This window comes from Gobius niger (genome assembly GCF_951799975.1).
Source record: "Gobius niger genome assembly, chromosome: 4".
Classification (NCBI taxonomy): Eukaryota; Metazoa; Chordata; class Actinopteri; order Gobiiformes; family Gobiidae; genus Gobius; species Gobius niger.
Window position 1 is genome coordinate 13,005,072 of NC_136855.1, and position 26,826 is coordinate 13,031,897.

A 26,826-nucleotide genomic window follows, 5' to 3' on the forward strand; every position below is an offset into this window, starting at 1 on the left:
TTCACTACACGAAGTTTCCTAGGACTTTTCTCAATTCTAAGGTTACACTGCCCTCATGTGGATAAACTGTATTACTACAAGTTTCAAAGTATGTGATATACTGTATGGCAGAAGTTTTGTGTCAACTCTTAAATGGTTTTAAGAATTCTTCAGAGATTTTAATAACTAAAAACAAAGAAGTACAAAATGACCTTTATTATAATATTACAAAAAATACATTAAAAATCAGATTTTAGTTTCGTCCAGTGGATCCAAAGCCTCCAGCGCCACGTTCTGTCTCATCAAGGGTCTGGGGGGAAAAGGAAAAAAATAAATAAATAAATAAATTAATGCTACAAGAGAGGTTATGCATTATGAAAGAATATTTTTTCCTGTATACAACAAGCAAAAAATGGTTAATACCTCTAGCTCCTGCAAATCGGGGTAACAGATTCTTTCACAGACCAGCTGGGCTACTCTGTCACCCTTTTTCACTGTGGTACGAAAAAGAACATTAGATTAGAACTCATGAGAAATATTTGAAATACAAATTTGAAAAGAAGTTGTTAATCAGATGCCAACTAGAAATGTATGCATGTCTGTGCAATTCAAAAGCTTGTTTATCACACAGCAGGTCTGGTTTTAGTTTTATGGAACATACGATGTTGAAACTTTACTTTATTGTTATTGCAATCAAAGATCAGCGCTAGTCCAAAATAAATGTATGTACCAATTTTCTTATGAGCCTAAAGGATGATTTTAATTTGGCTTTTAGTGCGCCCACATCATTGTACAAGAGGTAACCAGAGCTGCAGCTTCGGAAAGTTCACGCTTCATTGGTAAAATTTGTGTGTCTCACACATGACAAAGGCTGACCAATAGGGGGAGTGAGCGGTGAAGCTGCATTAGACAGAAGTGCTGAATCACAATGTGACAATCTCTACAGATTGGCAGATTGATTCAAATCACCATTTTATCCTCTGTTGCACAGCCCTAATCGCAGTATCAACTTCTATATCCTGACCTTCAAACGGTTCCTTGTTAAAATTGAAAAGCACCACGCCGACGTTCCCTCTGTAGTCCTCATCCACAACTCCAGCTGTCAGAAAGAGAAGTTGAAACGTCTAATCATTTGTTTCGTTTTTACAAAGTTTCTAAATGGGTAACTCACCTCCAACATCAATGAAGTGCTTTGCGGCTAATCCCGACCTCGGAGCTGAAAAGACAAAACACAATTTTAATCATAGTTCACAGTGTTTCAAAAGCTGCAGCCTCATTTTACACTTTTTATGTATTGCTATTCAAACATTGCAAATTGTGAGTCCAAAATTGACACCCAAGTTTAGTCCCTCCCCTTAGTAGTGCTGCTTGCCTACTCACCGACTCTCCCATAGTGACCAGGTGGCACTGCTATTTGAATGTCTGTCTTCACGATTGCCTTGTCCATGGGTCCAACAATGTAGTCATATGCACTAGAGAAAACAGAAGTAAAAGGAGGATTATTTCAGATGTTGACATGCACAAGATCAGATCAACTCATGTGAGGAGCCTGATGTCAACGTTTAGGTCACTGACAAGCATTTAAATAGAGCACATTTTACTAGTTGTTTTCATGGTTATCACCCCTTCGTCATGCTAGACAATGTTAACTAAATTAATGACATAAATTCAAACTGGCAAGTCAGAGTGTGGATAGTAGGACAGTGAGCTATCATTCCCTGCGTGTGAGAACTCTTGTACACAAAGCAAAGTTTAGCCCAATAATGAGCTTTTAAATCATTTCCAACCTGTAGAGATCATATCCCGCTGCTTTGGCCGAGCCTCGTGTGGGTGTAGTCGCATGTTCGGAGAGTTTGGCGAATTTCAGCACCGGCCTGGCATCTGCAGCAGCTCTCTCTTCCAGCCGCGCTTTCTTTGATGGAGAAATGGCAGAGGCGTCTATCACGTCTAGAGCGGGCATTTTGACGATTTTTTTAACACGTAAAAATGCAACAGCACCGAAAAAAACGTGGGATAAAATCTGACTGATAAAAGAGAAGAAAACTAGGAGCACTAAACGTAAACGCTGAGACGTTTCTACTCCAGTTCCTTGGCGCGGGTACTGCTTTGCTTTGAATCAGATTCCCGCGTGAATAAATACCTGCCCCCAAAACACCACGTGGGTTCTACGTCTCTACGTCTCTCTCACACACGTTCACTTTCTCAATTTTTGTTTTATCATTACTGTGATATCTTCACTTAAATATGTAATGCTATGAAGTCAATTACAAAAAATAATAAAACAAAAATTAAAAAAAATGACAAAAAGCCTATGGAGCGCTTAACTCTCGCGATGAATTCAGTCTGGCCATTACGCAAGCGTAATTCTCGCGGTATTTCAAATGTAGCAACAACTAGCCAAGATGCTATCACAATAATACTGAAACGATGGATCTAATTAATCGAGAGAAAAGCAAAATCACTGTAAATATATCCGCGTTGATGTAAGGAACTTCAACACACGTGACAGTCCATCTAAATAGCGAGGCATTTGCAAAAGCATGGAGAGCCAACATGTCTACACTTGTCACAGCTTCATCCAAATCAACGCAACTTGCCTTGTTTTGGTTGTGCATCTGGGAGCGAAAAAATGTTCGTAAGAAAAGCGGAGACGTGTCAAAGAGAGAAGCGCATGTTAAAAGCTGGTTATTCCCGAGCCTTAGTAATAACCGTGTCATGTTGTCAGTCCATGGGCAAACAGCTGAGAGCGCTCTCCTTCCTGTATTAATAATAAGGTGCATCAGTCACGTGACTCAGTCAAAGCTACATTGTACTGTACATGGGATACATAAGAGCCATTTAGTTTTGCATTATTTTAGAGCAATTTTGGGTAAGTTGATTCAAACAACAAGCATGAAAACCTGCTTAATTAATTATGAGAGAACACAGAAAATAACACAAAAATAAAATCACCCCGAGCTGTACCACACACCAATTGCAATCACCATTATACCTCACTACAGACAACAACAGATGCAACACAACACTTCTCACCCTGGACATGAACTCTTCACCCCTCATATTTTTTTCCCCTCTGCCATCAGAATCATGAACAATGACAAGACCCAATAGCTCTGTATCAGACTCATGAATGTACTAACCTGTTCCAGCCATTTGCACTCTATTGCCCTTTGTGGTCACTCATATCTGCTGCTCACACCTAATGCACCTCCACATCTGTGATACACTAACGCTGTTCCTTGTCAAATTGTTGTTGTCTTTATCATAGTTTAAATCAAAGTTTAAATATTCTTATGCATGCCATTATAGTCTTATAGTTATAGTTTATTATCTATCTAAGCTATGTTCTATGTTTCATATTGCATGATTGAACCGCAAAAAATCCTTGTTGTGAACCTATTCATGTCAATGAACAAAACAAACTTTACGCCAGAATATTGCACAATTTTATGTAATTTAACTAAAGTGAAATGGATGAGATTTCACCTGCCCGTGGAGTCAAATTTCTGACACTTCATGGCAAATGTAAGCACCCAGTTATATGTCTCAGTCAATGCAGAGTCAACACAAATTAAGAATATAATAACTTTATTTAAATTATTCAGAGAATCACAAATTTATAGATATATAAACATCAGCTCAAATACATTTAGCCTTTTACAAATGTGACCTTGAAAGTAACCTTTATTATTCCAAATGATCAGAACAAAAACTGTGAAATGGGTAAACAATTCAAAAACGATCTGTTTTTACAAAGAGGATAAACAAATCTCTCAATACATTTTCATATCAACAAAGGTTTCTTTTAATCCTATTAAATTTATCATCAACAAACATTGCCCTTAATATCTTTCTATTTACATGTATTTTACACAGTACAACAAAATGCAGCCTTTTCAATCTTTTTGGTCAAAATATTCTCTCAAAATAATATTACCTTATATTATCTAACAAGCTCTATGCCATGGCAGTTTTCAATAATTAATTGCACTTTGTTCACACTTGGATGGCAGACTTTGTTGGAAGACATCCATCGATGTCCATAACTGGGATGGGGGTATCTGCCCCATCACACCTTGTGATGGGAGCAAGTACAAATTACAGTAATCTGGTAGTTTTGTCGTATGGTCAGATAAATATATCAAGATAACATACATTAGTAATATACATTACCAGGTTCAATTTAATCATATTATAAGTATTTCTTAAGAATAGAATTGCCACATAATTGATACAGGAATCATGCCTTCTGCCTCCACCTTAAAGGACATCATCTTGTTCTACCATTCTACAATCTCCAATGAATCTTTTTTGTTTGGTTTATCATTTTTGTTTTTATATTCTCCTGTCTTGTAGTAGGCTCTGTTTGCCCTACACGGCTCTATATTTCATGGAAACCCCCATGAGTAGATTGCTTTGCAGCGTGTAGAAGATGGGATAACATCGTCCGAAGCCTCTGGTGCAGTTTGGAAACAGGCTTCCTCGGTTTGGGACGTACATTTATTTCGTCTGCTGTGGAGCATGCGGGGCTCACGAGTAGAAAGTGAGCACGCTCTTCTGGTTGCCTCTAATCAGCAGCGTCGGAGGAAGGTCTTTTGTCAAACTGTCGAGCCACGCCATGTACAGGAAATCAGACACCGACTCCTTACGAGCTATGGGCATGCTCCTGTAATGAGAGAGAGATAGAGGGGCTACATAAGTCCAGAGGAGGATGAAGTACTGAAGGAAAACTACTATTACAGCTAATATCACTATAACACCTGCTACTACTACTACTACTACTACTACTACTACTACTACTACTACTTCACTGTTACTACACCTGTTACTACAAGTACTTGCATTATTGGTAAATCATTTTTCAGTTAGCTGAGAAATGTAATTATTTTCCATGAAAACTTTAATTGAATTCCAGTTTGAGTCAAATCTAACGTTTTTTTTAAATACATTTAAGGCCTTAATATTGGCAACAAATATTTTAATGATTTTTAACACTCAGAAATCCCATGTTAGTGTGGATACTACAAGAGCAATGGAACATTACTTGTTACTTGCCTACATTTCTCAAGTTTAAGTACTTTAAGTAAAGAATTTGAGTAAAGAAGTTGTTGGGGTTGATTGTGTTGAGGATGTTTTGATTTTATCTTCAGTTTTCCACTCTAATGGATAATTCCTGGACCACAGAAAGCCGCAGATTTGATTAAGTCACTAGCTACACCTCTAAAATACAGTTGCTTTCACTTACACTATGATGAGATTGGCAGCTTTGGAGTGTTCCTGGAGAAGCTCATTCAGTCGCACCTGCAGGTTGGTCTAAAAGCAGAGTTTTGTTAATAACTTCATATAAATATAGCTGTACAAACTACATGTCAGATGCTCTACCTTCTCCTCGAACGTGCTGAGCTCCTCGTCTGTGATCTTCCAGGGAAACTGTTTGCGCAGAGCATTGGCTTGAGCTGAGTCTTTGGAGTTCTCCAACAGACGGAAAGGTGCAATCATGTCGTCCAACTTCTTAAGACTGGAAATTAGAAAAACAAAATGAGTGTCACGATATTTGTTCATCCACAGACACGAAGAATAGGAACATGCCACAAAGGCAAAACAACATTCATTTGTCAATGGTAGTTTGGAATTTTATTGTTTAAGGTTTTGCCAATGTTATTGTTAGTTGGCATCGCAGCAAAATTATTCTCAATCACAAAGAAATCAAAAATTGTATATTTGCAAATAGAGACTTCAATTTTTTAGGCATCTTCTTCAAATAACAAAATAGTCTTTCTCCATTCAAATAAGAATACTCAATTTATACTCTCTGAATGTGATCCTATTTTAAAACATTCTAACACTGTCGTTCAGAAATTGATATTGTCTTACTTTATCTTTATTACATTATTTCTCGGGCCCTGACGGGACATGGAAAACAGTTTATATTAAATCTAGTTAATGCTCCTGGACATGTTTCATGTTGAGCAAGTCCAAACTGAAGCAAATTTTTATTTTAAAACCAAACATCATGTATTTCGGGTCAAAATCGCCTCACCTCTCGGATCTGGGGCTGATGTGGAGGTCGTCGATGACTGTGATGTCACTGCACTTTATTCTGAACTTCTGCAGCAAAGACGTCATCCTAAAATACGTAAGAACACAAGCATTAACCGTCTGCTGATTTTGCTTATGACATTTCAAAAATAATCTAATATTGTTAGGGTCCACATACTGTAAATAAAGACAACATATGAATCCTATAAAACTACTGATCTACTAGTGGTGACTCACTCTTGCTTGTCCTGCTCACTGCGTCCCGGCTGTCCTGCGATGAAGATCCTCAGTTTGCTGTCCTTCCACTTCTTCCTGGTGGTCAGGATGTACGGCAGCAGCAGAGCCAAGCCTGAAGAACAATATACATCACACCCTTTTCACTTTTGCCTTATGCACACAGGAGCAGTCAGATCCTCGTCTCTAGGTGTGCGGTGAATCGTAATAAGATTGTCCCTGTGAGGACTTTTAATCTCCTTCAAAGCTGCTGGGGAAACCTGTCAGGGTCAGTGTGTGACCCAAGTGAACCCCCCAGAGACCCTTCAACATCTTTACCTAGGCGGCTCTTTCTGGTTGGTGAAATTGCTCTAGCCTTTGTGTGTGAGTTCATGCATTTACCATAGTCACCTTTCTGCCTATTTATTGCACTGTGGGAACAATGCTGAAAATCTGTCCGTCTACGATTCCTCAATAAGAGCTCAGAATTAAACATGATATGCAGCTGCAGTAGCCGGGCTCTTGTTGAGATCTGAGCCGTGGGGGGAACCTGTGTGAAAAGCTTTTGAAGATGTGTCTCTGTGCATTTGTCTTCTGCAGTCGGGGGGACGTCGCTTCGGGCAAAAGGCATCCACTGAACACACGCTTCATGTTAAACAGCCAAACATCAAGGAGGCTCCTGTCAGATGCCCCCAAGCCAAGCACTGTATCTGAGGTAGATTATGCATTGTACTTACATTTCTACTGAGGACTTAACAATATATTTATAATGTTATTTGTTTTTATCACCCTGGTTTGCACTTGTGGTTGTAGTTCTTTCTTTTTTTAATATATAAGTACTAATACAAAAAAGAGCATGACAGACTAAGACCAAGGTAAACTATGGCAAGCCTGAAGAAACATGAGAGTAACCTGGATTTCAACCGATCTAAATAGTCAGGCGGTTCTCAGACCTTTTTCTAACAAATATTTAGCACTGGGAGTACCCCCAGGATTAAATCAGTTCTAAACTAGGCCTAAACCTTTTTGTTCTTTTCTCAGGACCATGAAAGAAATGTATATGATCGATCAAGGAGGTTACCATTAATACTCTGGTTTGAATGGGTTTGGACAAGGATTAGGGATAGGGATTGGCCTCTGTTCATTGGTTCCACACTGGTTATTCAGTGCCAAACATAAAAAGTGGGTTTGATGCACATTTGCAGCCTTACCAACAACCAAAAGAAAACCGTTTGAGAGACACTGATCGAAACTAGCACAAAGCCAACCAGGAGAATTCTTGAACAAAACAACAAAACTCTCTGGGGAAATGAAATCAGCATGGCAAAAGACCCTTGAACGGCGCTAAAAGAAGCCATCAGTGTCCCATGCACCATGACTATGCATTAAACCCCTGCCACAGGGCAGACTACATTGCAGTTTGTTATTTATTGCCCGTACCGCCGTCGTCGAACAGCCACCACACGTCGATGGTGCCTTTGGGCTGTTTCTTCTTGAACAGGTTACTGGCCTCCACGAGCTTCTCATTCATCCTCGCCACCTGCGCAGGAGGGGGCGCGCACACCGACACTGGGGGGAAAAGATAACATAGATACAATCAGGCAATGGTGGGGAAAAAAACGTACGTGTGCAGAGTAATGAAATTCTCACATAGTTTGTTTGTTTACTCTATATTTACTATGGTATGCTTGAACAATGTGCTTATATTTATCGTGTATTATTCTGCCCTGCATCAGAGTCTGTAATGGTACAGTAGTGGGGGAGTGTCAAATTCACTCACATTGCTTTTTTAATGTTAATCTGTTACTTGGGAACACAGGCCTTACTAATAAGAGCCACATCAGCGGATTCTAAGGATGCAATGAGTGGGATGCCGATTGCATACTAAACACTGCTGCGCCGATGCCAAGAGAAGAGAGCCTCGTGTTGTGCATTCATCAGAAGAGGTTGTTTTTAAAAAGAGATGTGCCGCTAACTGCAGCGAAAGCCCCATATTATTGGATTACACCACTGAGACAACTTCAGCGGTTATGCCTGATCTGATTAAAGTGCACTGCAGCTGGAGAAAAGTTTCATAAAAGATTGGCTCAAGTTGGCGAATTCATTTACAGTTTGACAAAAATGGAAAGAAGATGCAAGAGATGTGCGCACTCGCTTGATGAATAGAGCTTGTTCCAATGCTGAGGTTTTGTTTTCGTACATACAGTATGTGTTATACTTTATATTTAGGGAAGGATGGATACTCTACATGTTATATCATAATACACTGTTACAATTAATATTATTATTATTCATTTCTATGTGCTAAAAACGCAGGCATCATCATCCCATTACTGTATGAGTAACAATTACAGTTCCCAGTTCTCTTACTGTGGTTCTGTATGTACTGTGTTTCTGTACCTCTGGTGGTGAGCACTTGTTGTGAGGAGTTTCTGGACTTCCTGAACAGTCCTTTGGCTTTGCCTCCGTTTGGCATCTCCTCGTTCGCCTCCTTGGCCGCTTTCAACATCTCATCTGCAAAAAAAAAAATGAAAATAAAATATGTCACTTTAGTGTAAAAAGCATTCATACTGTTTTAAGTCACAGAAAGACATTTATTTGCTATACTACTTTTTCTTTTTCTTTTTTTTACTTTCTCTTTTCTAGATGCTCAAAAAAGGACACAATGACCAAGTGCACCAGGGGCTGAGCCGCCAACATTCGGTTTGTGGTTGAACGCTATAGCCACTGCCGTCTTTTTCTCAATGAAAGCATCAATTAAGTTTAGTCACATTTAGCCAAACCACTACAGATTCAACCCACAATGTTCTCTTACGATATCTGTAGACAGACAAACACACCTGGAGGCTGTCTCAGGACCAGGTTACTCCCGACTGGGACAAAGTTAAACCCATTATTATTTTAGCATCTTATCTTATCCGCAGCAGTGAACAGCACGGTGCAAAGTGTCTCCCTTATCGCTCCTGCTTTATTGTTGCTGCTATAATTGGACGGGCTTGGGTTGAAACAGCAGCACGCCTTCTGTGCGTGACTTCTGGACGGTCTGCCGCAAAGCAAAACTGTTGATTTTCATTCGAGATCTGCTCAGCTATATTCAATTTCATATCTTTTATTTAATACAAAAACAAACAGGGGACACGCCGACCCTGCGGTAGTTGTAGGAATTGGAAAGTTGTAAAGGTTATTATAGTATGATTTTAATAATGTTGCCCTCTGGTATATGCAGTATATTAGATTAGAAATACTAGTCTTTTTTCTACTGTGTTATGGTTTGTTTTAGAAATGAATCCAGAAAACATTTTATTAGGTTTTGTTTTATAGTGCCATTTTTCTTTGCACATCTTTCTGCTGACATGTTTTTTATTATCTATTGTGCAAGGATAATATTGTGTGATGCATAATGCATATTTTTATTCAGGAGGTATTGTAAATCCAAATATGTAAGTCTGTAGAGACCACTGCATACCGTATATAGTGGATGTACTTATTTTTCTTTCACATTATAAAAAACTATTAAGTCGTTATTCTCATTCTCACCTTCTGCTTCTACGATATGAGCCACGTCCAACCCTTCATTCATTCTCAGCACCACAGTCCCGTACTCAAAATCAAAGGCATCGCTGCAAAACAGGACACTCAGGTCATTTACCGTAATGAACATACAGGGAACATTGGAGGATTCAGAAACAACATTTTATATGATTCAAATGCTTTGGACGTTTCCAAGGCAAGGAATTGGTCAGTTTCTGAAACAATTCTCAGTCATCCAGGTAGGTGATTCAAACTCAAAAAAGTAAAGCAAAACAACTGGACTTACTTTTTAAAAAGGAGCTGACAGTTCGACACCAGCCCTGAGGATAATACCCGGATGGGCAGCGAAACTGTCAGCTCCTTTTTAAAGAGTAAGCCCAGTTGTTTTGCTTTATTTTTTTCTAGCTTGTTCAGTTTGAGATACAAGAGCAATGGATTTTATTATTATTTTTTTTTACTTTTTGCTGCTAAAATGTCTGAAAGGGTCGAAACACAAGACCCAATAATTGTGCCAATAATGTTAATCTACACTTAGTAATTCTTACACAAAGTCCATGTGTGTACTGTATGACCTCATCAAAGTCCTTTGAACGAAGTCAAGGGTCCAAAAATACAGGTTTTTGATTCCTAGGACAAAACACGGACGTCATTATCAGGGCTCTGTCACCTGGCCTATTTACAGTACAATCAGGTATCATAAGAAATCCTTTTGAAAAATGACTTCATATCAGTTTTTTTCTGGTGTCTAACAGGCTCTTTTTCAAAACATAATGTCCTCGGTAACATTCATGTTTATATATAATTTTGTGCTTGCATCACGAAGTGAATCATATTTCCCAAAGTCGTTCCTCCCTCCTCTGAGCTGTGCGCTGCGTCAGTCTGTACTTACTGAAGCACTCCCACATAGTTCTGCACGGCCTCTGCTCCGGCTGTCCTCCAGTTCGTCTTGAAGCCCATCATCAAAGTGTTTGGCTTCATACGCCCAAGGCCTGACGCCTGTCCAGAGAAGTTACTTTTATTTGCAAGTAAACAACACATGCTGATGCAGAGTGGTATTCGTGACCATCATATGAAATCAAAATTACAAGAAATATCTGAGAAGAACTTTTATGTCAGCAAGTCCTCAGAGCAGCTTGAACAGTGCACAATTTAATAATTCAGTAGCAAATAAAACGACATTATAGGCTTTTATACTTCAATCAGAATTATGTGGTTAGACAAGCTGTCACTGCTCCTGCTTGTCAACTATGATCGGAGGGAAGTAAACAAATCTACAATTCAAACATGTAACCTATGAAGCGTGTGGTTCTTCATAATTACGTCCAAACTTGAGTTTTTGAGCATGTGTCACATCTTTACAATAATATCCTCCACCTAATTGTTTTTAGCATCTGCTGTATAACTACTTCTGGGTTTACGATCACTCAGCAATAATAGGCTGCAAACGTCTTGTGGCAATCCCTTTTTTTCCCTACAAATGTCTGCCAACACAAGTGTAAAATTTGCAAGTTTGACTGTCTCTGTACTAATAACTCTGCTGCACTTTACACACATATGCTTACGTGCTTAGTCTCTGTACTGGTTCCTGCTCTGCTGCATCAACAAAACTCTCCTAAACATCATTGCCGACAACAGAAAGTCCACAAAGCTGTTTTTATTATTACCACAAGTTATCCGGATATATCTCTCCCCGTAGCGACTCACTCCACTCTATGTTAATCAATTATAGCTCTTAATCTTGCGTGCTGTTTGAAGAAAGCAATTCCTGACAATGATCCCTGGCCTTATCTCTGAAAAATGATAGCTGCGGAGGTTGTAAAACGGTCTTCTGTTCGTCATTAACTCTTGTCTTGCACCCAACGCGCCGACAAACGCCCCGACAACACTGAGGTTATAAAACGACAATAGATACCGAGAAGAGAAAAGGGTCAGCTTCTGTGGAAATCATCTGGTTTATACTTATTCAGAATAATTACATCTATAAAGAATCTGGCAGATAAGATTAGTCGTATACTTACAGGAATACATAGGATATATTTTTGTAAGTTATGTTCTTATCTAAATGCTCTCCTAAGAATGATAATAAACCGTATTAAGACACCTTACTCAACTGTACTTCCCTGGGACAGACAGACCGAAACCGTGGTAGTAACAGCAGTAAGCGAGTGCAGTTCAAAAGGATGTTATTGTCTTCGTTGGTCGTACCTGCAGCAGCGCCACAGCCCCGTCCCTGAAGTCCTCGCAGACCACCGCGGTGTAAAAGGCCTTTCTCTTGGCCTTCCTCAAGTACATCTGGTTCTTCTCCATGTTCGCATTCATCTCCTCCAGCGCCTCTGATCTCGGGCCCTGCAAGGATTCGACACAAAAAACGCTGCGCTTTAAAAAAAGGAAATCCCCACTTGCTCTCAGAAGTTCGTATTCAGATCACAATTGACCCTGGTGTGAGGTAGCCACACAGCTTCCCCCTCATTAAAATTCACTTACGTATCTACATCTGTACTAATTTGAATTTGTGTGAAGTGCAAATTGAGCTTGAGATTTAAAGATTATAGGAACTGACTGAGTTGAACTATCGCTCCACTGATTTGCATTCAGAATGACCAACGCACTTGATATTTTGGACAACTTTCAACCACAGTCAGCTTTAACGAGACAGCCATTTGAGAACATTGCTGCACAGGGGAGCGCACACCGACCACTTTTGAAAGATGCAGATGTTGCGTTCCAGGCGATTGGAAATTTGGACTTCATGACCAAAAAGGCTGGTTGTGGCAGTGTGTGTGTCCAAAACAAACTTCATCACGGACATTAAAAAGACATCTTGAAATATCCAGTTTAATTGTTGACTTATTACAACATTGGCGGGCAACACGGGGAAGATGGAATTTTATTGATGGATATGGCATAAAGTGCAGTTGTATCGGAAAGATAAAACTTTAACTTATCCACATGATGTGACACTTTGTTATCAGCAATCATTCATCATGCTGTAACCTGTTTGCGAAGAGACACGATAACTTTATTTGAACCCTGCCATTAGAGCATATGTAAGACTTGTAAATTCATTTAGCATTTATCTGGGGTTGACGCGCGTAATGTCCGAGTGGAAAATAAACATCCTCCCAGTTTCGTAGAAGGCATAATCAGTGCAGACCGGGAGCAGCCCAGCCAAGTCAAAAGGTTTAGGTACTACTGGCATCGGACAAATAATGGAAAAACAGTGGAAAAATTGGGGGTAAAAAAAATAAAAATTGGGGAAAAATACGTAGAAACATTTATAAAAAGTGGAACATTAAGGGAAAAAATTTGGGAAAAATATGGAACATTTTGGAACAAAATGTGGAAACATTTGTTAAAATGGGGGGGAAAAAAGAACAAGTTGGGAAGTGTTAATGGAAGTTTCTTGGTTGTTTCACTATATACAAATGATGCAAATGCAAAAGAAATTAAATGGAAGCAAAAGGAATAAATTATCATAATATTGTTATATATGCTATAATATAAGATTGTTTTTTGGTTCTAGATGACAAATATTGCAAAAAATATTGTTCAAGTATCGGTATTGAAAACCAAATATCGCTAAAGTACCAATATTGAAAAAATAATAATAAACAACAGTACCCAATTCTAATCTTAAACACGTGATACAATGTTAATCTGCTTCCTGCCGTCCCCTCCGATCAGGGGGCTAGGGTTAGGATATCAGGATATTATTAGGTTGTGTTTCATTCACACAGATCTTACACATATTTTTAGAAACTAGAAGCTCTTGGCTTTCAAATTAGGCATCAGACTGGCTGCAAGCTCTCCAGTCAAAATGCTTTGAGATTTGGATGTAAATAATTGTTAACCCTAACCCTAAAGTGGCAGTTAAGTAGTTAACTGCCTCAAACTACTTCGAAGTTCCATTATGAAAACATGATCATAAAGTTATGGCTGCCCTTGAATACTGCTCTTACCACAAAGACTTCGCAGGCGACACAGAGGCCGAAGGTCTTGGAGAAGGAGTGAGCGAGGTCCAAAAGAGCAGGTCTGGTCCGAACTGAAGCGGTCAGGGCCAAGATCTGAGGTCTAAAAACAGGAGGGTAACATTTAAAAAGTATTCATGAAACCAAGAGGGAAAAAAAGGAACATTTACAAACAACAATATAACAAAAACAAAAATGAAAGGAACCTTATATTTAGTAGTCACAATGTACCTGAAGTTCTTGACATGATCGTCCACACCGGACAGAGAGAGGGCGTTGCTCACGGCGCTCACAAACGTCACAGCCTGAGTCGAGGAGCCCCAGTTCACATCTGCAAACATCAGCATGGCAGCAGGTGAGAAAGAGATGAAGATACGCATTATGAAACAAACATGTATTTAAACTCCTTACCGGGCTTCTTGACGGTGACGTAGATGTAGAGCAGGATCTCGATGCCGTAGGTGAGAAGAGCGGCCCACCAATTAATGACGAACATCACAGCGCAGCACAGGATTGCCCCCAGCAGAGACAGCCACATGTTGTAGTATTTGTACGCTGGTCTCCATCCTGAAGGAAAGAAAATATCAGATGAGGATAAATGAATTTGTAGGGCAGTAGTAAAAAAAGTAACCTTGGGATTGATTTGTTATGAATTACATCCCATTACAGTTTATGAGGCCTTTCTAAAATAATAATATCAACAAAGTAAGTGATCATGTTCAATATTGACTCACCGGGGGATTTGGCCCAGGATGCGTGGAAGCAGGAAAAGTTGATCAGTGCATATGAGGCCAAGAAGAAGTTGGAGATAATCGGAGCGATAGTGTTTAGGTTTCCTGTGTGTAAAAGAATACAAAAATAAACTTTCAGTGCACATCTGGGAATTGGATATGCCTTAACAATTGTGGCCAATCTTAACGGACCGATGAGAATAAAAGCCACGGAGATGATGAAGGCGAGGATGTATCCGCGGATTGGCTCGTTGTTCTTCCCGTGTCCTTTGGCGAAAAAGTGCAGGGCTTTGTAGATGTTGTCTTTGCAAAGAGCCTGCGGGGAAAAAAAGGTTACGAAATCCGTTTGGAATATTATCAATAATAATTAATCACTTGGAAGTTCAGTAAAAGTACTGACCTGGAAGACTTTGGGGGCACTGACGAGAGAGGCCAGAGCAGAGGAAAGTGTCGCCGAAAATGTCCCAGCGATAATCAGAGGTCCGAATCCAGAAACCATGGTCATCACCTTCACCGCGGACAGATAGAAATAGATTAGAGCAGGGGCGTCGAAGTCGTTTGGGTCGAGGGCTGAAATTCAGCCCTCACGGTGGGTCGCGGGCCGCATATTTTGTAATGGACTGTGGCTTCATAAACAACAACATCTTACACTTATAGCGCTTTATCAGCCTGTGTCACATGTTTCTCAAAGTGCTACATTATTCATTCACTCCACATTCAATGGCAGCAAGTTACTATTGTAGGCACAGCCGTCCAGGGGCAGACTGACAATTTACCACATGGCTATAATATGCTTTTTATATATCCTGATCTCTTATTATGTCAGTGCCCTCTGCTGGACGTGTGGAATTCTTTCCTTTTTTAAATTTAAGCAGCACTCTAGGAGTGAGCAAACTGGTTATTTCTTTAAAAATCCATAACTCCGCACAAGAATGGGTTAGAGACTTACTTTTTTTGACATGCTCAGGAATTCATGCTTCTCAAAGGGCCACATTAAATAATAAGACACATGTGGATTTCATGCTGAATGGAAGTGAAATGGAATGGAAATGGAAGAACTAGGGCTGCGGAATTTTGGGAAAACACATTTTCAGATTCAGTTCACAGAGCGTATTTTTAAAGTCTTTAAAACTTGAGAGAAGAGTAAAATGTAAACTAATACAATTAATTGTATGTAGTAGTCCAAACTATGGGGATAGTAAGTATGTGCATGTTTGCAAGTATGTTTTGGACAGGGCATTATCACACCTGAATAATTGCAGTCTTTGCCATTTGCGCATCACAACCATTAAAATGGCTATAATGAAAAGACTAGTGTTAAATTATCAACTTGTAGTCAGTTAATTAATCTGTAAACTGGACAACACAATATTTAAAATTTATAAAATAAAGTTTAGTCTGTTCCTTTAACAGTTTTTCGGCTCTATCATTTTAACCCTTTACCTGGAAGTTGTTCATGAGTCCATATTTACAAGGCTCCGGTCTGTTTGGATCGAGACAGGAGGTGAAATTGAATCCCAGCTCACAGGCAGCGACTGCACCGGTGCCACTGCACTCCATGGACCCAGCTGTGATGTTATCGAGCAGGTCTCCAGTGGCATCTCGCACCACTGTGGCAGCTAGAGACACACACAAAATGTAATTGAAAATAATAATTAACAACAGAAATATTTAGTAAGTATATTTACTTACCGACAACCAGAGCAACTGCCAGGTAGGTCACTCCAGTGATAACAATGGCCAATATTGTCCCTTTGGGGATTGCTGCTTGAGCATCCTAGAAGAGAAAAAAAGGAGAACGATTTTCCTTAATTATTCGATATTGCAGTAACAATATTATTCATTAACATTATATATTTTCACCAGTGTGTTCTGTTGAAGTTAAAAAGCTCATTATTACCAATGCCATGTTTGAAAAAGTTGAATATATTTCGTGTTACCAGAAGGAATTTATTTATTGTTTAATTGCTCATCTCTAGTGCGGGACAGCTTTTGGAGATAAAGTCAGAGGGGGCAGCTTGGACATATATATGCAGAAGGATGCAGAGAGTATACTGTATAGAGGCCTAGAGGAAGACCAAAGACTTTTATAGAGGCAGTAACAAGGGCATGAAGTTAGTTGGAGTGTAAAAAAAGTTAGGGCTATATGAAGGCAGATGGTTTGTTTCAGTGAAATGACTTTACACTCACTTTCAAATCTCCAGAAATGTTTGCTCCGGCGAGGATCCCAGTGGCAGCGGGGAAAAAGATGGAGAAGACCGTGAAGAATGACTCTGAACCTCGAAAATCAGGCGCAAAATTCTCCATGAATATCTTTGCTGCAAAACAACACAAGAGTAAGAGGAACATTACTTTTTCATATCCAATTTGAACTTCCACTGTTTATTTGTGTCATATTTTCTCACAATCGTAGTTGAAGAAGCCTTGAGATTTCTTGGTGCCAGTTGCAGGGATGAAAGTTCCCACAAATACGTTGACAATGGCCACCAACAAGATAACGAGGAGGAGAATCTGGGCCTATAAGAAATATGAAAAGATTTTTAAAAATGTAGAATAAGAATAAGTTCACATGATGTCTAAATGCTTTGACCTTTATGATATTATTTCTTTGTAATTACAATCCACATGAAACGAAAACTGGAACACAGTCCTTTTACCATTCCAGGCATTAATCATTGCCCTGTATTCTGGTGTTAAACTTCACATGGAAAGTTAGTGTGTTAAACTGACCAGTTCCTGTAACGTGTGTCTTTGGAAAGAGAGTGGGCACTGTAACAGAAGGTTTGCCACACCGACTGCACACTTGTGAGGAATAGCCACTCGAACACCACTGTGACCTTCTAAAAATGGATTAGAGAAAAGGAAGGGTCTCTCACCTTGGCCTCCCACTCCATCCCGGCCACGGAGATGCCCAGCAGCAGCACCACCGTGATGCAGCCAATGATCCTGATGTCATTTAAGGGGTCCACCATCAGAGCGTTGTTTTCCTGAAAGCAACACAAAACCAGTGTAAGCAGACTTAGCAGATTGAGAACAGTTACTCACAAACAACTGGGGAACTGGGGACATTTTCTTGCATTTTTGATGCAAATCCTTTTTGTTTAAGCATAAAAAGCTGAAGTTGACTTTTCATCCCAAAATTGTTTTTGAAATTCTAACTTCAGTTGATTTGCTTACAGGGACTATACAGAGTTTAAACATGTTAAAACTAAGTATTTTCATTCTTTAAATTAGTTAAGTAGTAGTAAATTAGTCAGGGTCTAGATGCAAGGTTGGTAAATTGTACACTCACTACTGCCCCCTCAGGTCTTAGCTGTAACTGCAGCGTCTACCTGTATATATACCTGTATATATCATGCATGACGGTACTTCGGACCCGAATGAACAACTTTTTGAGTGACAGTGCAGAATTTTAGAGGCAGTTGTGGTGAAAAGGTGAATTCCACACATTAGGACATGGCTGGAACATGTAGGGGGAGGAAAATGCATGATTTTAACATTTTTTAAACTCTAACGCATAGTACCTTTGAATTAGTAAAAAAAAAAAAAAAAAAAAAAAAAAAATTCTATAACAGTAACAAAAAGTTTAAGTCCTAGCATTTTAAGAACGTTTTTTTGCACAGGACATTTATTTTACAGTCTAAAATAACACGATAGTGTGAAAATAACATAATGTGAATAGTTTCAAGAAATGTTAATCAAACTAAACATTTTCCCCCCTCACCTTCAGTATTTCGACCACTGTTTCGGCAAAGCCCACCACGTACATGGCCACAGCCACAGCGTTGGCAAAGGCAAAGATGAGACCAATAGAGCCTCCGAACTCTGGGCCCAAACTCCGAGAGATCAGGTAATACGCTCCACCTGTAAGCACACAGTTTACAATGTGAAAATACAGTCATTATCCACAGGGCACAGGAGATTAATGAACTCATCACTGATTTATCGATTTTACGTCCACACAGAGATCAGGGATTAAGCTGCAGTTTTATGAATTATGAGGTTATCTCGGGTAAAAAAAACAACCAGAATAGGTCAGTTAGCTTTATCTTATCTTATATCCAGAGGTCAGCCAACAGTAGCTCTTTGGACCCGCTGAAAATGGTCCTGCAAGCCGGTTGGGAACCACCGGTCTATATCTAACTGCCCAGAGCTGACTTACCGCCTCTGACCACCCCGTTGGTGCAAATGGCCGACATAGAGAGCGCAGTGATGCTGGTGACGACGCAACTGAGCGCAATGACCACGATCCCCAGTCCTGAAACGCAGATATTAGAGACATAAAATTAACACGTCATAAATGGTGAAACAAGACAAAACTAAGAAAATATAATACTGGACATTTCTTTTTTAATAGAAGTTATGGTTAAACTGCACTTTTAAGCTCAACATTTACTCAAAGATGTTTGAATTCACTGATGTTTTGTGTACTTCTCCCCTCGCTGTTGTGCTGTACCGATCTGCTAAACACCATTTAGTCACGCTGCCTGCCGGACCGCCGGGATCAATAGCCTTTTAAACTCCAGCCGCACACATGAAGCGCTATTATCTCACGCACAGTAACGGACTGCAGAAATCTTTCTCCAAAACACCTCTAGCAACTCCAGATCGTTAGACCAACTCCGAGCTCAATTCAATTACCACAGCTAATTACTGAAGGCATATACATAACCCTTTAATTGTCAGGAGTTCACGCATTCACAGACACACGCGGGCTGAGACACCGGGGGATGATGACTCTGCCGGTAAATCTGTCTCTGAAACTACGGCGGCAGCACATTCTAATTGAAAAAGTCATTCAGTGAGAAAACCCTCCTCAAAGCGCATAGCAGAAGTCTAATCATGTTCCTGACCTTTTGTGAGGATAATACAGGAGGCTTTAGTCGCAGAGCTAAAGGGGAAGTGATGCGCTAAACAGATGGAGGCGGTTGAAATGATGGTTTTTGCTTCTCAAAATGGCCTCACATGACGCACATCTGTCTTAAAATCAATTCTTAGTCTATTATTAATTAGTTCAGAACCCTCAAACACTGGAGGAAAGGTATAGCAGAGTCTCAGTGACAATTGCTCAAGGACACAATGACAGTTCTTGCCGTGCACATGCAACTTTCAGACTGTTCAGACCATTACGACATAAAATGATGTTGATGTGGCACAAAATGGTCTAATTATTTTTCCCCAAATTTCTGCTTTCACAGTATACTGCTTTCTGTGGGGTAAAAAGGATTGTATCTACTTCAGGGAAAAAACGTATGTACAGGGCACTTTGACCAGAGTGTTTATCTCCAAAACAATTAGACAAACTGAGGCCAGTCATAAGAAACCTGTACAAGGCAGATTATGATAGAGATGTATTTTACAACAACAACAACAACAACAACAACAACAACAACAACAACAACAACAACAACAACAACAACAACAGATAAAAACGTCCTAGATAAAAACATTAATACAAATGTAATTGCAACTTCTTTAATCAACAAAATGTCATGATTTGTCTTTTGTTCCCCTGTTTTTGTATGTTTTGTCTTTGGTCTAGTCCTGTGTTTTATTTTGACATGTATTCTGTCCTTGTGATGTTGCTTTACTTCCCTCGTTGCCTGCCTGCCCCGCCCTGATGTGTTTCACCTGTGCCCCGTTTCCTCTTGTATTTATACCCCTATGTTTCCCTTGTCCTTTGTCGCGTCATTAGGTGTGTTTGAGATGAGCCAGACGGACGCAGTTTTTACAGCCGACTGCAGACGCACGGTGCATGCCGGTCAGATTTCTGTCCGACTTGCTCCAGACGGGCTCTGACGTCACGGGCACGTGAGGCACGGAAAGATCGTGAGACCCCAACGAGAGCAGCCGACTTGATCAGCCGCTGCATCTCTCCAGAGGCAACTGCAGCGGCTCCTCGGCCCCGTGCATGACGGGAAAACGCCCACCTGTCCGCGGCTCACGCTCAGGTGATTGGATACGAGTCTGCGGTGATCAGAAACATGCTCCTCGCCTCCTCCCCTCTCCTCTTTAGATCTGAACAAATAAACTATATGACTGAAACTATTAAAGTTATGTATCGCCCCCTAAAATAGAGCTCATGTTTGATGCTTTTCAGAACAAACTAATGATTTAAAAGGACGTATTTTATCTCACAAACTTAAACAAACAAACAAATGGGAAAGTTTTCTCTGATGAAGAATGATGTCTCTGGAGTAAAGGAAACAGAGCAGGAGGTGAATGACTTTTATTTAGGATAAACTTTAGCTAAATGAACGTGATATCTGAACGAGACGCTGCGTGATCTGAGGCCGCTCTCGTTGTTCTCTGCACGTGGAGCGGTCGGATGGGCTTCAGACTTTTTTCTCTGCCTGCCGTTGCGGCATCTCAAACACACCTATTATCTTCGTCAGCCCCGTTTTTTGGTTTTCTCTGGATTTGGATATTTTGGTTTTCGTCGTTCATTAAACATCACCAGTTTTGTTGCAGTTCTGCATTTTGGGTTTTATTTTCTTCGCACCATCCACAACCACGACACAAAATCATTCATAACATATGGATAATGTCATCCTTGTTATCAATGTTATGTCATTATAATAAAAGGCCTGCATAAGTCCAAATGAGTGCAAGGATTGCAGTATACATTGGATAACTGATTTTGTAAAGACTGCAGACTGGACTTCAGCTCCAGACCTGATGCAATAAGTGGGTTGGACGGGGCAGGCGCCCAGGTCGCATGGTGATGTCTACAGTGGTCCCCAAACTTCTTCCTCCAACAGACTGTACCAGACCTTTTCCACGGACAGAGGTGGGTGGGGTGTTGGAGAGTGGACACGTCCTGGTGTTATGATAATGATTCTGCCGGGACCGTCAGGACAAGGACAGTGTATAACTCACAGTGGGATAAATAAGGTTTGTAGTTTGTCCTGTGAGAGCCGAATAAGTATGTAGTCGAAAATGCTAAGCGTGATGTAAAGGCCGACGAAGGAGTAAGAGTCCTATGTCATAGAAAAGTCAAAGTTTAAAGTGTAAACTCACCCCATCCAGCCTGCCCAAAGATCCAGGACAGACGGATAAACAGCATCACACCCCAAATGTTCAGCATACATCTCACCTGCACATAAATTTAAATGCACTATTTTAGCACTAAGTAAAAAGAGCAATAACCAATGATCTTGAACCTATGGTCCACCAGCCACCACTCGAATGTATGTTTGCCCTGTTCAACGATGACCCAAGACATTTATTTGACTGCCACCATTTCCCCCTGTGACATTCCCTGGCAGCCTGACTTACCAAGACCCCTCGTATCCAGCCGAACTTGACCCCGCCACCGTTTGGGTCGATGGGAGGGTTGGACTCCAGGTCTTCGCAGGGCGTCCCGTCACTGCCTTCGCTGTCATCCTGCACTGTGTCTGGTACAGAGATACCTCCATTTTGCTGTAAACACGAGCAAAAACGTGTTGAATAGATATTACATGGATTGACAGCATGAAAATACAAGCAAGGATTTCTTTCAGGGTACTGCATGTTTATTTTACCAATGAGTATGTTCCTGTTGAGACTTTGATAGCTCATTAAACACATGAGAACAGTCTTTTGAACATTCCCTGTCACTCACAGCAATCCTAATATTGTGCAGATGAGTGTAAAGATGACTAGGTCAACACGTTAAAGTAAAACTCTATTCAGACTGTTTACAGACCATTTCAAAGCCTTGTTAAAACATTAGGTTCACACATTCTCATCAAGTGCCGCCTATAAACCCCTAATGACTCCTGACCTTTCGTCTTTTGTAACCAACGGCATTATAAAAGCCCAATAAAACGTTTAAAAACTGTGTCAACTGAGTGAGTAGATGTTTGGAGTAGAAATTGCAGCTGCCACAAGTGATGATGGTCAATAATTAAACAGCTATAAACCACTAGCTTTTTCTATCAAAGGTGTGAATATGCAGCTAAAAATCAATGAAGCAGGTTGAGTTTAAATTAAGACAGTTTTACACAAGTAGCTGCAGAAGTCCAAGGCTATGCACTGCAGCAATAAACTTTTCATATAATGGGATGAAGTGGTTGTTTATGATGTCGAGAGTAAAGATTAAATATTAAACATGTTATCGAAGTTATTGAACAAAGATTGTATCTCTGAATTGGGTTTAAGGTACTCAGTGTCCTAGTTTTTGAAATGTCTGTTTTTACAGTGTACATGTAACTGTAACAGAAAGGTCCAGTACACTGCATAAACAAACTGTGGTATCTTGGGATTTTCAAGTGGTACTCAGCATATTCAACAATATTTTAGTTCAATTAGCAATCATTGCAATTACGCTTTAGTAATGCATTCAAGTTATCCATTTTGTTCTGGTTTAGACGGGGTTTCATTTCAGTTATGGCATAATTTAGCAAGATTTGATCTTAATCTAGGCCTGGTGGTAATTCAAAAGTCTAATATTTTATAAGCAGGCACTTGGAAGGTCCAATCATTTGTGAGGTGGCACTGAGGTGGTTAAATTTGAAGTTTGCATTATATTTTTTATGCAATACTTTTGAATAATGTTTAGTGCAGTTATCAAGGAGCAAAGACAATACATCAGTGGGCCATTACTTTGCTTGGCTCTCAATTACCTTGTGTTTCATAAATACAAGGAAATAAATTGCACGCTTGACTTTTTGTCAAGAAGTGAAACATCGAAGAAATATGCTTTTACTGTCCCCATGTTCATCTGTTCTCCTGTGACTAATAAAGCAATTATGTAAATTTGGAAGCAAACAGTGTTGAACTTTCTGCACAAGGTGGGCTGAAGGACACTCATTATGAGCAATATTGAGTGTTTCCAGACCACAAATCAGCACATTCCTTCCATTGGTTTAGTCAAAGTCCTGCTTTAGTCCTGGTTAAAACCAAGTTTAGTCCTAGTTCAGTCGAAACCTGCTTTATTTCTTGCTCAGCTTAGGTCCAAGTATTGTATTGTATTGAAAGACTATAAAAGACTAATGGGTCAGAATACACACAGTGACATTTGTTATCATAATAATAACAATAATATCAATCTCTCTTACCTTCATCTGGAAGACATCGTGAAGCTCCTGCAGTGAGGGCCGCACCTGCCTGTGCCCGCTGACACTGCCCGCGTTCCTGTAGAAGTCGATGTTGGGCACTCGGTCCAGCGTGTCGTGCCCAAAGGCGCTCACCACCGATGCCCGGACAGTGCGGTGAGGCTCCTCATAATTCGGGGGCTCGTCCAGCGTCATGTCATACGCCGCGTTGACATGCTCCCCTCTGTTTGACTTATCCATTGGAAATACTCAGAAAGCTTCAACAGCAGTAGCTCAGAGTCGTGACATCCAGTCGGTGAAATGTTATTGATTGAGAATACTCTTAGCTCGCTCTCTTAACTTTAGGCCTTTTGCTCCTATTGACCTACCTTTATACTCTCCATCACAGGGCTGTACATTGCATACATTGAAGGCTGCCCATTGGCTAAGGCAATGGATCAGCCCTCAGAAAAGTGAACCCGGGGGAGTCACACATGTCCTTGCTCCATCCTCGGGGACACAAAGGCATTGCTTAACGATTAACTGAGCCATAAACTTCACAGCTTGGAGATAAAGGCGTCCACTGGCTTCAGTTGAGGGAGAATTGATTACTAATATTGTTGTGTGAAGTGTAAGAGCCGGCACATGTTGTCCTGCGGGGAGTTTATGGGGCTATAGCATCAGGATTTCCTCAGAGCTCTCGGTCCTTTGGGATGATTCATGGAAGATCCCATTGCGCCTGTCGAGCTGGAAAAGTTTCAAGGTGAAGCGCTCTTATCTAATTGAAGTAATTAGGACAGGGGAAGTTACAGTTACCTTAAGCTACAAGGCAATATTCCTCATTTCCTTCTGGGATAGGCTAAACAAATCAACTGACTCTTGTCTGCACTGATTCACATTTTTTAATGTGGCGCAGGCACTAAAGCTGTCTACATCTGTGCACAGGCTTTTAGTGGTTTAATTTGCAATTATATTTAGGGTAAAGCTAAATTATCTGCTCTGTAAAAGAAGTAGCCAGCGTTGATTAGACCTTTACTCACCAGTGTCTACTAATTTGCCCTCTGGGACCAAATGAGCATCTGTTTTTTTAAATAAAAACTTCCAGTGATGAGAGAAGCTGCATTGCAAAGAGAGTCATGTTTTGGTCTAAAAATGTGTGCAAAAAATATCATTGGTTTCATTCAAATAAGATGTTATAATAATTAACATCGTTTCCTCTGCTCGACAGTATGGTGTCACACAGTCAATACAAATACTAAAACGACAATGTTCAAATATCACAATGCTTATATTTCGATGTTAAAGCAATACTAAGTAACTTGTTTACCTTAATAAATCCTTTTCGTAGTCCCTCTGGGCTGGGGGTAATACAAGTGTTAATGGGATGGGGGTCTTTCATCTCCCCCTGGTGTCTCTGGCCTGAAAACCACACTTGCAGCTTTCTTGCACCGGGTAGGTGCCACCAATACACACTAATGGAATCACAAAGAAGAAGCTAACAGGCTAACAAGCAAAGCTAACGGCGGGCTAGCGCCACTTAAACAGTATTTACAACCAAGTTTTAGTGAAAAAAAAAGGATCTCCATTGTGTAATTGGATGTACATTATCCCTCTCTCCCTTCGTCTTTTCTGTCAACGTTGTATTTACTCTCACAGACAATTAATGAGTAAAAAAACGTAACATGCTACAATACTTGCAGCGGCGCTTGTAGCCTCTAGGGGCATGAGTTACTTAGTACTACTTTAATGAGAAACTAATACTTTGAGTAATCTGTTCTGAAAAGTACTATAATAAGTTTTTTTTATCTGTTGCATGAAGTCTTGCAAACATGTACTGTCTATCTTGATTGACACGGGCCAGTTTTTGAGACTATAAAGCCCTTCCGTGTACAGCAGATCTGGCTTCACTGCTGAGGGAAATGAGAGTTAATATGGGACCATGCGTTACAAGAACACCCCAGAGGCACCGCTGGGCTGGCACCTGACTTCTGAAGCGGCTCTAAACGGGCTCTTAGCAGGTAAACTTCCTCATTATAGCACTCCACTGTGATTTATATGAGCGGCAGGACTCCAGCTCGACCTTGGATCAGGAACAAAACAATTGGACACGTGTTTTTAGAGCGGCTTTAAAGAAGTTACACAACGATTTGAACATTTATAGGTCATGTTCTCTGAGATGTCATAATTCTATGTACATTGCCTTTATTCCATCAGGAAAACGGAAAACTACCCAAAACACAAAAATAGTTTGATGTGGAGTTTGGTACCAAGATAAAGTCATTAGTGCCTTACAAGTAGCTAACTTTAAAGCAATGCATGCTTCAAAACACTAGATACGAGTGAGAAAGAACAATGTGCTTCTTGTCCAAGAGTGCTCACGATGTCAAGCTGAAAGTTGCATTATCTACTAATGAAGAAAGCAAATCCGATTATTCAGGCGCTCGCCTATTGAGTTAGTTAAACAGTGTCAAAAATTGTACAATATTAATGAATCGTTATGGCTGGGTGACATGACAACATCATATTGCTCCGTCTGATCCCCTAACTATTGGTCGATTTGGAGAAATTATTTTCTATTCATTGCAGCTACCATATGCTCAGATACAAAAACACTTTCCCCACGCCAATTTCTCCTGTTGGTCAGCCTCCATCATGCTCTGAGTGACTGATAGGGTGATTTTTGCTGCACCAGGTCCAAAACTTAGGAACTCTCTGTCAGACCTGTCAATGTTCAAGGCACAAACGAAGGACTCACCTGTTTAGAAGGGATTTTGTCAGAGTTTTGAGGCACTTTGTTGGAGTGCAGGGCGATATGACAGCTGCGACAATCTGCCAATTTAGAGAGATTGTCATATTGTGCTTTAGTGTGTCTTTCTGAGCTCTATGCTCAATAGCACTTTGTTGTACAATGCTTTAGAAAAGGAACACTATTGTTAGATTTAAGCGTATAAGCAAGTTGAAATAAAGCTACAAAAAACATGATCAAATTAAATCTTTGCTGTGAGAAAACTGTCAAAGATAAATGCTTTTTCCTCCTTTTGCCCACACTTCCCATTAACTGAATGATATTCAGACATAACAGCAAAAGCACCTACAGCATAGTGCAACAATGTAACAATCAAACTACAAAGTAAAGCATGTTTAATGTATATAAGTCTACTTTTTTTTTGGCACCGAAGAAATCTCAAGATCACACCAGGTGCATATGGCCCACTTTGGACCCAATACATAACATTATCCACCTAACTGCAGTCTAATTAATGTCCACAAGGCTCGGGAGAGAGTAATCCCCTCAGCATTGATCAGAACAGTCTTTGCTCAGAGCTAATGTAAAAACGTGATTAAGTG

General features: G+C 40.2%; 2 protein-coding genes across 3 annotated transcripts; both read right to left on the bottom strand.

Annotated features, from left to right (window-relative positions):
- Nucleotides 1–183: 183 nt before the first annotated feature.
- dut (deoxyuridine triphosphatase) lies at nucleotides 184–2,759 on the bottom strand (the record flags this gene model as incomplete). Of its 2 annotated transcripts, XM_079555148.1 has the most annotated exons (7): nucleotides 184–289; nucleotides 403–473; nucleotides 1,004–1,078; nucleotides 1,151–1,195; nucleotides 1,360–1,451; nucleotides 1,767–1,891; nucleotides 2,577–2,759. In XM_079555148.1, the coding sequence occupies 7 exons, from the start codon at nucleotides 2,757–2,759 to the stop codon at nucleotides 233–235; spliced, it is 648 nt and encodes a 215-aa protein (XP_079411274.1). In that variant the 3' UTR covers nucleotides 184–232. The 2 variants fall into 2 exon arrangements, with proteins under 2 accessions (XP_079411274.1, XP_079411275.1); XM_079555149.1 differs by lacking the exon at nucleotides 2,577–2,759 and having other exon boundaries at nucleotides 1,767–2,540.
- An 881-nt stretch (nucleotides 2,760–3,640) lies between these two features.
- Nucleotides 3,641–24,533, bottom strand: slc12a1 (solute carrier family 12 member 1). Its single transcript, XM_079555147.1, has 26 exons — nucleotides 23,503–24,533; nucleotides 21,740–21,883; nucleotides 21,482–21,557; nucleotides 18,624–18,719; nucleotides 18,186–18,325; nucleotides 17,338–17,448; nucleotides 16,867–16,978; nucleotides 16,652–16,779; nucleotides 16,154–16,238; nucleotides 15,905–16,080; nucleotides 14,862–14,969; nucleotides 14,654–14,777; nucleotides 14,465–14,566; nucleotides 14,142–14,297; nucleotides 13,962–14,061; nucleotides 13,722–13,833; nucleotides 11,968–12,108; nucleotides 10,652–10,758; nucleotides 9,769–9,851; nucleotides 8,632–8,745; nucleotides 7,672–7,800; nucleotides 6,256–6,367; nucleotides 6,020–6,106; nucleotides 5,362–5,497; nucleotides 5,225–5,292; nucleotides 3,641–4,645 (listed from the first exon to the last, which is right to left on the bottom strand). The coding sequence occupies exons 1-26, from the start codon at nucleotides 23,737–23,739 to the stop codon at nucleotides 4,510–4,512; spliced, it is 3,120 nt and encodes a 1,039-aa protein (XP_079411273.1). The 5' UTR covers nucleotides 23,740–24,533; the 3' UTR covers nucleotides 3,641–4,509.
- Between the last annotated feature and the right edge of the window lie 2,293 nt (nucleotides 24,534–26,826).

What these genes read in the sequence shown, in the direction of transcription:
- slc12a1 (XM_079555147.1), bottom strand. Translation starts at nt 23,739, where the DNA reads ATGGATAAGTCAAACAGAGGGGAGCATGTCAACGCGGCGTATGACATG. An exon ending in CGTGGCTTTTATTCTCATCG is followed by an intron (nt 14,567 to 14,653) that starts GTCCGTTAAGAT and finishes TTTTACACACAG; the next exon opens with GAAACCTAAACACTATCGCT. An exon ending in TCGCCTGCGAAGTCTTTGTG is followed by an intron (nt 12,109 to 13,721) that starts GTAAGAGCAGTA and finishes GAATCCTTGCAG; the next exon opens with GGCCCGAGATCAGAGGCGCT.